This window comes from Sceloporus occidentalis, unplaced genomic scaffold, assembly GCF_023333645.1.
Source record: "Sceloporus occidentalis isolate IW3139 unplaced genomic scaffold, rSceOcc1.0.p SCAF_4, whole genome shotgun sequence".
In the NCBI taxonomy this organism is placed as follows: domain Eukaryota; kingdom Metazoa; phylum Chordata; class Lepidosauria; order Squamata; family Phrynosomatidae; genus Sceloporus; species Sceloporus occidentalis.
In genome coordinates, this window is record NW_028316984.1 from 49,880,480 (window position 1) to 49,895,826 (window position 15,347).

At 42.3% G+C, this 15,347-nt stretch overlaps 1 protein-coding gene across 12 annotated transcripts in view; it reads right to left on the reverse strand.

The window, feature by feature from the left end:
- FMNL2 (formin like 2) overlaps nucleotides 1-15,347 on the reverse strand; it is a 267,683-nt gene that overhangs the window by 38,490 nt on the left and 213,846 nt on the right. For all 12 annotated transcript variants that reach the window (XM_089520017.1, XM_089520020.1, XM_089520011.1 and 9 more), the window contains 4 exons: nucleotides 13,447-13,596; nucleotides 7,033-7,134; nucleotides 5,104-5,419; nucleotides 2,613-2,801 (listed from right to left, as the gene is read on the reverse strand). In XM_089520017.1, coding sequence (XP_089376143.1) covers nucleotides 2,613-2,801; nucleotides 5,104-5,419; nucleotides 7,033-7,134; nucleotides 13,447-13,596 — 757 coding nt within the window. The remainder of the gene's footprint in view (nucleotides 1-2,612; nucleotides 2,802-5,103; nucleotides 5,420-7,032; nucleotides 7,135-13,446; nucleotides 13,597-15,347) is intronic.

The window sequence follows — 15,347 nt, forward strand, 5'->3', positions numbered from 1 at the left end:
ACATACGCTGCTATTTGGAAACTCCACTTTATCTTAACTTTTTGTAACAAAACCTGCCAGTAGAGGCCAGTAATGAAGAGCAGACTATCTTCCTGCTGTTACAGCAAAGTGCTATAAAATTCCAGTCTATTGATTTCTTTCTGGAGTGGGAATGGACCCATGATTACATGACCTTCCAGGATGCTTCTAGTCTTGTTACTCTCCACAGCTGGTACTAGTTGCCAGCTGAATACTTTTAACCACGAATGGTAGCTTCACATACTCAATGTTATCTATTCCAGTGGACAGAAAAATCTGGGATTTAGGGCCACTACTCTACCACCGGAGCCCTCCTGCTCTAAGCCAGTGGTAAGATTGGAACCAGCCACAGCATAGGATATCATGTATTGACTAAATAATGCACACTTTTCAATTACTTTCAACACCTGTAATTTCAAAATATTTTGGCGATGTTGAGGGAAGATGAAAACCCCTTGGAAGAGTAACTTAAATCATACTGACTGTTGATTAAATTTTTATACTTTATTTCTAAAGATAATCTTGTGATAAAAACCATAATAAGAAAGTTAAGTAAAGTACTAGCAATTAAACTACTGAAGCCCAAGGCATGGAGCATCCTTCCTTGTGAAACTCTGACACAGTTTCCTCCTGCTTCCAATTAAATTTTACTCATGCATGGGCATCAGGGGCATCAGAATATATCAAAGTGAAATATGTGCAATTCGTTTTAGTTTCTAGTAGCTGTCATTTTCAAGAGAGATGTTGTAAATAGCACTGGTTTCAGCATCAGTTCCATATCCAGGCCTCTTCCAGCTCTGCCTAAAATACTCACAAATATTTAGGAACTGTTGGAGAGCTTTTTATATTAATGAGGGGACTGAATGGATTTTAATGGGTGAGACTGAATCTTGATTCATATTCCTCCAAGTCACACTTGACTAAAAGAAAACTGTATTAATTGTACCAAGACAATAGACTATTCACAAGCTGACTGATCATCAGATTTATGTGAGGACTGTGACTAATGACAAAATCAAGCCAAGGACTTTGGACTGAAAGAAGAGGCTGAGTGGAGCCACCCAGACAGTGATGCCTTTTAAGATCCTGGCACTGAATTTCTCCTTTGCCAAGTTCACATATACTATCAAAGGATGAACAAGTCTGGATGCTGGACTACATTCAAGAAAAGATGAAAGAAAACATTTGCTGGAGAGCCACAGATTTAGCTAGCTGAAGTTCCCTTGGTGCCACATAGATGCCCCAGTGGCAGAGAGGCATCTAAATGTTTGTTTTTAAATAGGAATATAGAGAATACCCAAAGCAGGACATTTATGGGATTAGATGACTTGAAAAACAAATTCTTTGTATAATTTACTGACTTTTGCTTCTCACTACTCCCCTCTTTTAAAATAATGTAAATCCATTCAGATTTAGAGAGACGAAATGGAAAGGTAAGAATCAGGTGCCTGCTTTTAAAATATATTATGAAGGGATGTCATATTCTCTCTTAGGTACATTAGAAGAATCTTTCATGGCCTTTTCCACAGAGTTACAATTAGCATCCACTTGATGTTGGCAGCATGATGGGTTTGATTCACAACATGCTGCTGGGCTACAAGCCAACACCTGGGAAGTGCTGAGCCAGCATCTCAGGAACCTTTTATGTGAATTGGCTAACTCCAAGTCAAAAAGTAAAATTAATGATTCTCAAATGGAGGGGGGCACTTTCCTTCTAGGTTTCAGAAAGATGAGCCACCATCTCCTTGACCTTCTCTTTTCATATCCATATAATAAGCTCCTTCTCACTTTGTTTTGTATGTGAGAGTGCTAAGGGGGCAATGAGGCTTAGGATCCTTCTAGTCAAACACCTCCAACTGCTATCAGTCAAAAGACACTGTGCTGCGTTATGTCTACATTATACATGATACCCATCCATTTACAGTTCTGACTCTGACTGGGGCAACTTGCACATCTGCCACAGGGGCAATAAACTCATTGTAGAGTGTCCCATTGCTCCTCTGAGTTGAACCAGAGCTCATCAGTGCTGGACTCTGCTTTGGAACAGGTGCAGAGGGCAGAGTGGTACAAGACAGAGTGGACTCACCAAGTTCATGATGGCTGCCATATCTCTGATTCAATCCAGCTCTACCTTTGTATAAATTAACCAGATGAATCTTAGACCAAATTAAGGGGGGGGGGGGGCGGGGGGAGGAAAGCTTTTTAATTCTTTCCCTACCACTATTTCCCCCTTAATCAAAATAACACCCTGACTAATTGGTTTCCCATGGATATAGCAGCTTGGAACAAAGACGTACTGTTTTCTAGTTTAAAAGAGATATATCTATGAATGTTAAACACAGGAAAATGACTTTGACTGTTAATCCATCTATCCCTCAAACTCCGACTCTGTTTTGGACCAACTCTCTAGCGCCTCATGCAAAGAAAATTTGCCTCCCCCTGTCACCTGCTATGTTTTTGTATCACTAGGACATCAGGATCAGTAAGTCATTCAATAAGGAAGAAAATTCATCACTGAAAATCAAATATCTATCCTAAAAGATTCCTCTTGACCAAGGCAATCTTAGTTCTTTGATTGCTGTGTTACTTCTTACCTGCTAATCCTGAGTTGAAAACTACTGTGGGGGAGGCTGTCCCTGGAAGAGGGGGTGCTGACGGTGGGGGTGGGGGTGCGATTGGGGGTGCCGGTACTGGTTCTGCAGCTGGACCAGGAAGAGGAGGGGGTGGAGGGGGCGGGGGTGGAGGGGGTGGAGGCACTGGTGCTGTCATTGGGCCATTTTGCACTGTAAAAATTAAAAAGACAAAAGGCATAAGGCATTTGAAAATATTCAGCCAAGGTATGACTATCCCCCAGTCAGTCCCTATCTGTCTGTCTGACTGCCGGTCTGTCTCTACCTCTCTCTGAACAATTTGTATTGATTCATTTAATTCATATCCTAATTTTCTCTCATATAGGACCTAAAGTGCTTTGCACATTGAAACAAAACAATATGTTAAAATAATATAGCTTTTTGAAAACATCTGTAATATAAAAATTAGGGGGGAAATCACTTGAAAACATGAATTTAGAACAGTTAAAAAACACATTAAAACCTCTTACACATTAGGAATCAGAATATTCAGTCCACATGGAAAGGTGCTCTATATAGTGTGCATACAGAATGTGAGAGGCTGCAAAGTGGATGTTACTTTGGCTAATCAGTTCATGGCTCTTAAAATGCACAGAATAAAACACAGCCTTTTCCAGATCATGTACCTGCTGATTTGGGAAGGGAAAAGGCAGTCAAATAAACCTAGGAGCAAGAAGGAGAAACATGTTCAAAACCTTTTTTCAGGGTCCTGTTTTTCAAAAGCAATTTTCTGAAGCCAGGAGAGAGAAAGGGAGGTAGCACTTTGATTTTAACTAAAAACACGCTAATGTTCTAAGAGTCAGAGAATATCTCTTGTCATTGTGCTGACATTTCCTGTTTTCAGGACTTGTGCACTGAACGCAACTGAATTCACTCTTTTGATGTCCTCACAACACCAGGCACATGAATGCACAAGTTCATTTTGGTAGTGTCCAAGTAAATTATATTATCTAAACTAATAGGTGCCAAACCATGGTCTGCAGACACTATTGTTCTACAACTTCCAGAAGCTCTAGCCAGCATGGCTGGTGTTCAGATTTCTGAAAGCTGTAGTCCAATAATACTTAAGAGATACATGTTCAGGAGCCATTGGTCTTGGACATCTTTAAACTGAGGTATAGTGATTCAAATTACTGTTGGGGAAGGACAAAACCAGCGGCTCAGAAAGTGTGTTAATACTAGGAAAATGTAAACTTTCTTAAATCCAGTTCCTCTGGGAGAAATCTGCTACAACCAATAAAAACCAGGTTATCTGCCCAGAGGACCTTTTTGGCTATTGTTCCCTCCCAGACTATGGAATGGCCTACGGGATGAGATCCGTCATATAACCACCTTAGAGAGCTTTTTAAAAGCTGTTAAGACAGCTCTCTTCCAGCAGACCTTTCCTGAATAGACGCCCAGCCACCAAGGAGAGAAAGTAATGGATCGATCCTGTTTGCTGTTTGCTTGTCTATTTGTTGTTTGTTTTTATTTATTGTTTAAATTGTTAGTGATCTTTTAAAACATGTTTTAATTGTAAAGTATATAATTCTATTTTAAGGGAGGGAGGGTTGAGCGATATGATATGTAAATTTTTAATAGTATAAGTTGCCCCGATTCCCTGAGTGCAGATGGGGCGGGATATAAATAAATTTTATTATTATTATTAGTTCTCAATGTATGCATCCTAGCACAATGTCTTTGTGCTTCAGCAAGCCATTCAGATTTATACCACCTATGCATCTGGTCAAAAGAAAGGAAGATGATAACATGGCTAAGTTTAGGAGGAAGGAAAATGCAAATAAGTTCTGCAAGATAAAGAGCTTTCTCTCTATTTTGGGGCTTATTCTGCTCTGTAATGCACCTTGAGAACAGTAATGACAAAACTACATAATTACTACCACTACTAGGTAGACACTAAGTGCAATCCAAAGCAAAGCAGGCACACTTAGGCTACATCTGGACTGCATAAATAACTGCCATGGCTCCATCATTTAACTGCCATGGCTCTATCCTATACTTTAATTGCCATGACTCCAGTCTATGGAATCCTGAGATTTGTAGGTTGTTGTGACACCAGAGCTCTCTGACAGAGAAGGCTAAATATCTCACAAAACTACAAATCCCAGAATTCCATCTCACTGAGCCATGTCAAGCTGCATTATTTCTGCAGTGCAGTGCACAGCCTTAATCAGCAGCTCATCTTAAAGAAATTTACTTTGAGACAGGCCTTGCTGTTTCACAATAAGTGTACTCATAAGTGAATGATTGTCAGGGAAGATGACAAGTGTGTAACTGCACACTGAAGTCCCACTTGTCTCAATGAGCCTTTAAAGCATCTCTACCTTTCTATTGGACTGTGCTCAGTCTTTGCTTATACAAGATATTATTTAATTTATGAAAGTGGATGCACCCATCATTGCTCCCATAACTTGGGAAATTTCTATTCATTACTTATGCAGACAACTCTCCTCACCGGTTTCTGACTCTTCTGCTGACAGCGGCAAGGGAGGTGGGGGTGGCGGCAATGAAACAGAAGGCGTTGTGCCAGAGACTGAACCCCCACCAGTACCAGTCACAACTTCTGATCCTGAGGGCAATGTCCCAGAAGCCACCCCAACAGGAAGAATGTTGATGTCACCATCGCCTTTCTTCTGAATTTTAATAGACCCTTGCTTCTCCAGTTCATGAATCTTTTTCTCCAGTGTGGACTGTCGCTGAATGGCTTCCTCTTTTTCTTTCACCATTTTTCTGAGTGTGTGAACCTGTGTATTTGCATCTTTGTAAATTTCCTGCAAAGAAGTTCACAAGTACAGATTTGTATTCAGTTTTTTAAAAAGTGTCAGAAGAAGCAATACAACACAGAATTTCCAGTTAAATCACTGTCTTCAAATGAATTTTAATAATGGTGGTGTATTTCACGGTCCACTTGTCACTTTCTCTGTGTTAAAGAAAATTGTTTTCACTTTAGAAAACTGTATACTAAATGTCCAATAAAGTATCAGTATGATATAAGCTGTGCGAATTGTTTACAGGACAGAGCAATGAAGACTATATTGATTCTAACCAAAGAGAAACACTTTGTGCCAAAATCTAGTTAACCTATGCTGACTAGATCCTCCTTATACCTTCTGGGTGAGATGCCTCAACTTTTATTGGAAGTAGTTCACTTTGCCCTCTCTCTTGTTCTTTTTGGTGCAACTGTTATCCATGACACTCCAAGCAAAGGGAACCTGCCTAGCATTTTTAAAAGCACAGATAATATGTAACAGAGATAAATGAGGCTGGGATCCAAACAGACTTATGGGCACATCCAAAGACTTCTTCATACATGTGATTTTTTCTGAGTATCTGTCTTGACTGCAACATCTCATGCAGAATCATGAAACCTATAAGGCCTTGATTTATTGAAAGTAACCCTTTTTGTTGCTGGAATAAAGGGCAAATAGCATGTCAACTACCACAAAGAAGTGTAATCAGAAGTGGTCCCCACAGATGTACTATTGTTCTGATCTCCATGTGGTCCTTTGAATTACAGCTTAAAATCACAAGGAGATACAGGCGGGTTACAGACCGCCTCTTTGGGGCCGGCTGCACCCGCCCCTTTCCCCGCTGTATCGGGGCTTCAGTGTCTAGAGCGGCAGCCGCTGAGGCCCCGATCCGCCGCTTTTCGGGCTGCGGGGGAAACGGCAAAGGGCCCCTTCCCTGCAGCCTGAAAAGGGGTGTCCCTGGGGCTTCAAGCCCCAAGGACACCCTGCGGCGGCGGGGAGGAGGAGAAAGGGGCCGCTTAGCCCCTTTCTCCTTTGGTCCGCTGGGCGCAGCCGTGTGAAGGCTGCGCCCAGCGGACCAAACCAGGATGGAGCTCCGAAACGGAGCTCCTTCCTGCTCCGCGGAAAGGGTGCATTATGCGCCCTGGCACGGAGCGAGGACGTCACGTCCACGCCGGCCCGTATAGACGCGGCGTGGTCGTGACGTCCTCATGGCAGCAGCCATGCGGAACGGCCGCTGCCATTTTGTGCACGCAGAGCGTGCACTAGGGTTAGGGGGGGGTGCGGAAGCACCGCCCCTTTCTAACCCTAGTACACGTTCCGCGCGTACTTTTGTGCCCGTCTGTAACGGGCCACAGTGACCTATATACACCTTGTTCTTGTTAGCAGTTTCAAAACAGCAGTTGAGAATATTTGCAGAACAGAATGAAGAGTTCTAGTTCTTCCTCACTGTAGTGTATGTACAATAAGTTTTTGGAATATCTGCCTCCCATGGCCTGCAAATAAAATCTAACTTTTATCTACTTTTGATGCAAAAGTGAACCTAGCAGATGCCACTTCTCTGAATTTGACATACCAGTGAGTGACTACCTAGTGAACACCTCATGCAACACAATCATCTCTCAAAGTACACTTACTCGAACAACATCCAGTTCTTTGTTTCTTTGCATGAGTTGCTTTTCCAGTTCAACAATCTTTGCCATAGCTTCATTTTCTGTGTCTTGAAGTTTTTCTGATAACTGGACAAGGAAGAAGGTGTTAAATTGATGGGTCTACTGGTCTACAGCAGTGTTTTAAAGAGAAAGATATAAAGGTTGTATCAGGCCCTGTGGTTTTTAGAAGCCCCAGTCCACTAAAAGATCCCCCATACATCCTACCATTCTCACTGGCGGGTTACACACTGCCATGAAAGTACGCTCTGCGCGTAAAAATGACGGCGGCCGTTCCAGACGGCCGCCGCCATGAGGACATCACGGCCGCGCCGCCTCTATATGGGGCGGCGCAGATGTGATGTCCTCGCTCCTGCCAGGGCACCTAGGGTGCCCTTAGTGCAAACCAGGAAGGAGCTCCTTCCTGGTTTGCGGCGCCGCTTTGCTTCGCTGGGCACAGCCTTCAGACGGCTGCACCCAGCGAAGCAAGGGAGATCTCCTCCTCCCCGCCGCCGCGGGGTGTCCTTGGGGCTTGAAGCCCCAAGGACACCCCTTTTCAGGCTGCGGGGAAGCGGCGTTTTGCCACTTCCCCGCAGCCTGGAAAGCGGCGGATCGGGGCCTCAGTGGCTGCCGTTCTGACCGCTGAGGCCCCGATACACCGGGGAAAGGGGCGGGTACAGCCCGCCCCAAATAGGCGGTCTGTAACCAGCCACTGTTTTTTGTTTGAAAGACAGAATATTGCACTCCAGAAAGCTCCAGAAATGGTGATTCTGCTCTGAAACCTCTTAGGCCTTGATTTATTGAAAGTAACCCTTTTTGTTGTCATCGTTGTTGTTTTTACCTGCTGTAAACTTCTAGTCACCTTCTTTTAAAAAGAAAAAGAAAACACCTGAAGCCACATTTTGTGCAAAGATGCACCCTACAGCAGTTTATAAGAGGAAAGGAATCCCTGACCTGCCAAATTGCCCAACCTACAGATGTACCACAATACATCCCATGGATGCCCCTATCAGATGCCTTAACTTGGGAATCATGCAACTGCAATAGCTCTGGTCTTTTCTGGAAGGGCAGAATAAGATGATAGTGTTCTGCTCCACTTCACAGATACTGGCCTTTGGTATTCCAGATTTCTACCTTGTCCATTAATTTTTTCTACATCTACATGAGCTTATTGGGAACCCATCCCCTGGAGGTTTGAGCTGAAGTGTCATCATCATATGGATTATCTTCATCTCTAATTCCCTTTTACATCTATAGTACTAGTCACAGGAAAACAACAGTAGTTCCAGACAAGTAGTTGCAGCAGTCAGGTAATGCATATGGTAAGTGATTTGAAGATTAAGACAGGTAATTTGGAAGTACTGTTCTTAGGTTTTTTTTTGGGGGGAAGGTTTATCTAGAGCAGAAGTTCACAAAATTCAGCCTGTGGACCCCATGACGCTCTTAGGATTTCAGGTGTGGCCTATGAAGTCCCACCAAACTGCTTTAAAACACAAAAGAAATCTTACAAATTGACAGAAAATCAGACAAAATGATAGTTGGATGTGATGTCACAAGTGGCCTGTTGGGGGTGAGGCCGAGTGGACAAATTCACCCTTACCCCTGTGGACTTGCCCACCCCTATGTAGAGGAAGACCTTCAATTATCTTTAGACAGAGTAACTGCGAAGTCAAAGTTTCAGTGCTCATACAAAGGAGAACTGTCATGCAAACAGGGCATACATAAACAACCACATCTCCATAAACTAATTAAAACAAAGGGGTAATATGTTCACATTCTTCTGATTGAGGCACTCACAACACTTTTGAGCCTTCATCTCCAGAGGATTTGACTTAATTTAATTATTTACGTACAAACTCCTACCATCCAACCATCTCACTCCCACATGATCCCAGCTGCTGATAAATATTAAACGCAAATGCAAAACAGCTCTGCTTTGCAACCACTTACTGTACATTGTATGAAGCACTAACCTGCCATTATTTGTTTGTTCTGTGTGTGCACAAAATTTGCAATTTATATGTAAATTGACCTCCTCTACCCATAGCAGAATTCTTGGTGAAGAAATTCTCCTAAGTGATTCCACGTGGAATTGTAAAATTAAATACTCCAGAGCTATTTGAGTCAATTGCCTGATCACAGAAGAACACTACATATATGTAATATGAATAAAGGTAGTTTCATTCATGGCAGAAACATGCCACTAGATCAGAACAGAATGGTCAAATATAGTATATGCCTGGACTAAATATGAATCAAGATGGTAAGTTCAATTTTAATATTAGAGGGGGATCTAACAAGAGAACACTCTCCAACAACATTACTTATGAAAGTTTAAAACCCAAGCTATGCTGTGTAATTGATTTTACTGAAATTGTAGCCTTATAGGGGTGTTTTAGTAGTGTGTTCTAATGTTGAAACTGATTTTTAGGCTGCATATTCATATTTAATGAAAAGAAAAGATTATTCAGGGAAAAAGAGGAAAGGTCACTAAGAGGGTAATCAGATAAAGTTTGGTCACAAAAAATCTCAGCACAATTCTGCAGCAAACTGTTGTAGTATGTATCTTCAATTCATCTCTGACTTATGGTGACCGTGAGGCAAACCAAACTTATCACACAGTTTTATTAACCAAATTTGTTAATAGTCTTGCCTTCCTCTGAGGTAGGCTTGCCATATCCCGCCTGGGGGCGGGACTTTCCCGGTTTGGGGCGGGGCCACACGGTCCCGCCCTGGTTTGGCCCCTCCCCAGGACCTCCCCCCCCCCAGCAAGGCCCTGGAGGCAGCTCCAGCCCTCCCTCCCCATGGCTGTGTGCCACCCTCCCCACCACCTCCCTGCCTGCCTTAAGCCTAGAGAGCAGGTCTTCAAGACATCTGCCACTCAGAGCTATTGCCAGCCCACTTGGTATATATACCCTGCAAGAGGCATTACTTTCAGGTTACAGTGAGCAAAGAAAAAAAGGCCACCATTCATTCCTGTTTCCCTGGGAGTCTAAATGCCTCATCTTTTAAATGTATAGCACTCAGTATTGTTGTAATTCTTTATCACAGGGTCGTTTTTGAGGCCCTAAACACCTTTCCTTGTAATATGCAAATTTCTCCCGAAGCTGACCAATGGGAAAGAAGCAATCAGCCCCCCTCCCCTTGGGTTGGTTTTCAATGGCTTGGAAGGAAGAGATTTTGCCTTGCAAGTTGCTGGTAAATAATAGAAGGCTTTGGGGTAGCAAAGGCTGCAGAAATTGTTTGACCCCCCCCCCCTAAACATCCATGGCTCAGTGCTATGGGATTCTGGGAATTGTAGTTTCTTGTGGCACCAGAGCTCTTTTGACAAAAGGAGACTGAATGGAGGTGTTGCCTGGCTGGGGGCAGAGCCTCTTGCCAGCAGTGAGAAGGCTGTGATGATGAGGAAAAGCAGGGGCTCCTCTGGTGGTCCTGGCCACTTCCCTTGGCTCCCTCCCTCCTCCTCCTCCTCCTCTCAGAGCTCATTCACACTCCCTGGCTTTTCTCTCTTCCCCCCCCCCCTCTGCACTTTGAGACCCCTTTAACTGCCAAAGCTCAATGCTCTGGAATTCTGGGGTCTGTGAGGCATTTGGCCTTCTCTGTCAGAGAGCTCTGGTGCCACAATAAACTACAATTCCCAGGATTCCATAGCACTGAGCCCTGGCAGTCCAAGCAGTGTGTTTTGGACACAGAGATCCTCCAAATGAATCCAGTCCCTAGCTTTTATATCTCTCACACACACTGCAGGAATAATAACCCACTTTGAGACTGCTTTAACTCAGTGCTAGGGAATCCTGGGAATGCTAGTGTTTGGGAGACATTGAGACTTCTCTGTCAGTGATGGCTCTGAGGCCACAATAGACTACAATTCCCAGGATTCCCCAGCACTGAGCAGTCTCAAACTGGGCCATTTCCTCAGTGTGGATGCACCTGGGGAGGAATTCTGGGCACTGCAGTTCAACTACGTTTGGAGGGTTATGGGACTCCCTATCAGAGATAGCTCTGGGGCCACAATGTACTACAGTTCCCAGCATTCCCCAGCACTAACCCAGGACAGTTAAGTCACTCTCAAACTGGATTATTTCCTCAGTGTGGATGCAGCTTTGGTGAGGAACTCTGGGCATTTCAGTCCAGCATTGTTTTATTTCTGCAGTGTGTTTTGGACCAGAGACAAGGTGACCAGGCATCCTCCTCCTTTTCCAGGACATGTCCTCTTCGGTCAAATTTCAAAAGGTCCTCCATTTGGATCATGGCTAAGAAGCATGGATTTATAAGTACATGGGTGTTTTTAGCTTTTATTTTTGGCCATGTCCTACATTTTTTTTGCTTGGGTGCCCTACATTTTGGGGTGAGGGCATTGGTCACCTTGGTCAGAGAGCTTTCCAGGGGTTAACTGCCATTCTGCTGTGGTGCTGGAACAAACCACCATTCCCAGAATTCCATAGCATTCAGGCAAGACAGTTAAAGTGGTCTCAAGCCAGATTATTTCTCCAGTGTAGATGCAGCCCAAGCCTTTTGCCTCTCTTATGCCTGAGATTTCAAAGCCCAGCCTTGGCACCACAACAAACTACAAATCCCAGGATTCCATAGGATGGAGTGATGAGAGTGAAAGCAGTGTGGCAGCAGCCTAAGTATGCTTAATGCAGTTCTTAACATGGTGCACCTCTTGCCTACAGAGTCTCACAAGACTGTTTTGTTTAACAACTTGTACCCATTAACTCCATTTCATGTCTCCTTTATTTAGTGGGGTGGAATACAGACAAAACAAGTCAAAATGAAGGAAAACCAAAGTCCCTTGACCAAAGGGTTTGTTTGTGGAATAAGCCTCTGAAATATGCAAGAGGCAATGTTAAAATAAAGCCATGTTCAATGCTCAAATGTGCTGTTTGGAATGGGGAGAGGGGGGTGGCCAGAAAGGGAAGTACATTTCCGTGATCTGTCTACGAATAATGTCAAAATGTCCTCCATTTTGATCATGCCTAAGAAACATGGATTTATATTAACATTTCTAAAAAAGCCTCAATTTTTTTGCGTGTCCTCCATTTTTTAAAAATGTGTCCTACATTTAAAAATGTTGTCCTGCATTTGTCCTACATTTGTCCCGGTTTGGAGGTCCTCACTTATGGCAACCCTACTCTGAGGCTAAGAGAGTGTGAGAAAGTCACTCAGTAGGTTTTCATGGCCAAGCAGGGATTTGATCCCTGGTCTCCCAGTGTCCAAGTTCAAAACTGAAACCACTATAACACACTAGCCCTAAAAACTATAAACTACTAATCTATACGAAAGTTCTTAAGGAACCCAACTGAAGATGTGTTCCTGCAGCATTCTGTGATTAGCTAAACACTCCAACACAGAACACTGAGGAAACATCAAGCAACATGTTCACACCTCCATATGCCCCATGTGTATACGTAATATTTTCCTCAACAACATGTCAATATAAAACAGGGACATACACACATAGCCGCACACGCGCGCGCGCACACACACACACACACACACACACACACACGGCTAAGGTTTTACAATCAAAATAAGTCAGCCAAATTTTCTGACCATATGACTTTTCAACATAAATTGTATATACTGCTTGTGCTTCAACAGGAATTTGCCTTCTTTTGCACCTAATAAATATTATTTATTGAGGATTTTATAGGCACCACACAAAGAAATATCCTGTGAACTGGAATTTCATAACTAACTCCCCTCCATAATTTAAAAACTAATTAAAATAAAGTGGCACTATGTTCAAGATCATGTTGTCAAGATAAATACACACATACACACACACAATTGCAAACAGAGCTGAAGTTTGGGGCTCCACCATCCAGGGCAGGGGATGGGGCACAGAGAGAACTGCAGGAAGGAGTATGAATTGCCAAAATTGCCCCTTTTCCTATCCACTTGTGGATGTCATTCCTTGATGGAGAAACACTATTTGGAGGAATGATAACCATCAAAATGAAACAAAAACTAATTATCTAGGTGAAATCATCTTCCCTCTAGATCAAGGGAGGAAACCACACACATGTCTTAATGCTGCTGTACTGCAGTTCCAATTTATCCCTAGCAGCATCACCAGTGGTGAGGAATGCTGGAAACTGCAGTGCAACAAAATGAGGAAGGCTACATGAGTTCCATCCCTTCTTTACATCCTCCTCTCCCATCTTTTTATCAAGATATCAATAGAAATAGATGATCAAAAGATTTACCAGCACTCCTGGCTATAAATCAGAGAGAGTATATTTCTAATTACAGTCGAATGCCCTGCTTTAGTGATCCTCATAATTCCTTCAGGGGTAACACCTTCTAAAATCAATCAATCAGCCAGTCAGTCAGCCTACCCTAGCCTTCAGAAATCTCAGTTCTTTAAAAAATTAAAGCATTCATGTTGCTACTAACATGAGAGATATTTTCTTCCAGTTCTTCCACTCTTTCCAAGGCAGCATTCTTGGTCTCAGCATCTTCAAGTAAAGCTCCCACATCAAAGACATTGTCCAAGTAAGCTTGAATCTGCACCTGCAGCTTATCACTTTCTGTGTGTTTCAGCTTCTGAAAGGCCCAAAGCAAAGGGAGAGAATGACAATGAAATGAATTTGGTACCAATGAGGAGAAGATTGATACTGGTGTCATCAATGGCTCACATACTTAATTTCAGTATTACTGATCAATATATATCTGCATCTAATTATACTTGACAGTGATTCTTTTCCCCTGAGAGCCAAACAAATTAAGTAGGACAACAGAATCTACATTTCAGATCATGCAGATTCCTAGATCCTCTCGCTAGAGAAAAGGAATACAACTGTGTGTTGCCAAAGTTTCAGCAGAGCTTTCAAAGAAGGTAACAAATAGTATCTTACCAATCACCTGCTTCCTTCCCATCTTGTGTAAGGTCTACAAATATGCCCCTTCTTAATATGCCTTTAAGAATAAGTGTGGACATCTATGGTAGAGGTATCAAAGGTATTTTTGATGTGTCTCCATGTGTTTGAAATTCCCTCCCTACATAAATGCCTTCAAATTTTGAGGTTCAGAACACACTTACTCATGTTGTACATTTTCTCCTTCATAGCAAATAGTAGTGTTGGGAGATAGAACTGTTGCATGGAATTGTCACAGAGAGAAAATATTAACTTCTCCCCCTGCACCAGGGTTCCTTTTAAGAAAAGAAAGTCATCTGGGTATCTGATCATAGCTCTTCTGCCTAGTTTGTATGTTGTCCTGAAGCCTTCTTTGTTTAAGAGAACCACTGAACACCTGACCTCCTGCGTGGATCAGTTTTAGATCCTCTCATCCTTCTTACACTGTATCTTTTTTTTAAAATGTCCTCATTTAATTTATATTGTACTGAGAGCATCATTGAGCTGCTGAAGCAGATAAAAATCAATGACTAAAGATTACTGGAAGGGATCAAGCATCTCCTAGAATTCCCCAGATCTAGACTGAAAGCTGAAATTTACTTAACAGATCTTCTCTTTGGTCCATACAGCTGGCTGTGTGTGTGTATTTATTTATTTATTTAGAGTATTATCCTCATTTCCTTTCTGTCTCCCAAATGCCTGATTTATTTTGTTGATAATCCATTGTTTTTCAAACAGCCCCTGGTCAGTTTGAAAAAAGATCTCATTTGGATATCACCATCCTATCTATGGTCACTCATAAGTAAGTCCCATTTGGTTCAATGTAATGTTCTGCTACTGTGTTGAGGTCTGTGGCCCTAGTAGCTTTTTAGGAGTTCAGTCAGTTTTTTGGTAATAACTCTAAAGGTCAATCAGTTTAATATGAATGCTAAGAACTTCTGTGTTGCAGTGTTTCTATAGAATAATGATTTATTCTAGAACTGTAATTATGGAAGGGCCAGGGTAGGGAAGAAACCTATCCTATAGTTGAAGGTAAATGATTCAAAAGAGTTCAGTAATAAATTCTCTCCCTTTTTGGAAATATAAGCCACAGACCGGGTGTAGTGTGATAGCATCAGAAGGAACATATTATATAGAATATAAATATTCTTGTCAGAATATATAAAAAGCACCTCTGATTATGTCACACACTGGAACAAAGCCAAAAACCAGCAAGAGCAAGTGAACTCTTGAGCAACCTCCCTCCCCAAAAGTTTCCATGTAAAAATACATAAAAATTGAATACCACAGGAAGGGAAAAAAATGAAAAGATGGAAAAAGAGGGCACAAAATTAAGAGAACACAAAGTCCTAAACAATTATGAGATCCCAAAAAATGGTATTGCTCTTTGTTAATAGCAAAACACATGGCAAAAAAGATATTGGTAGTGTGAAACAGAGA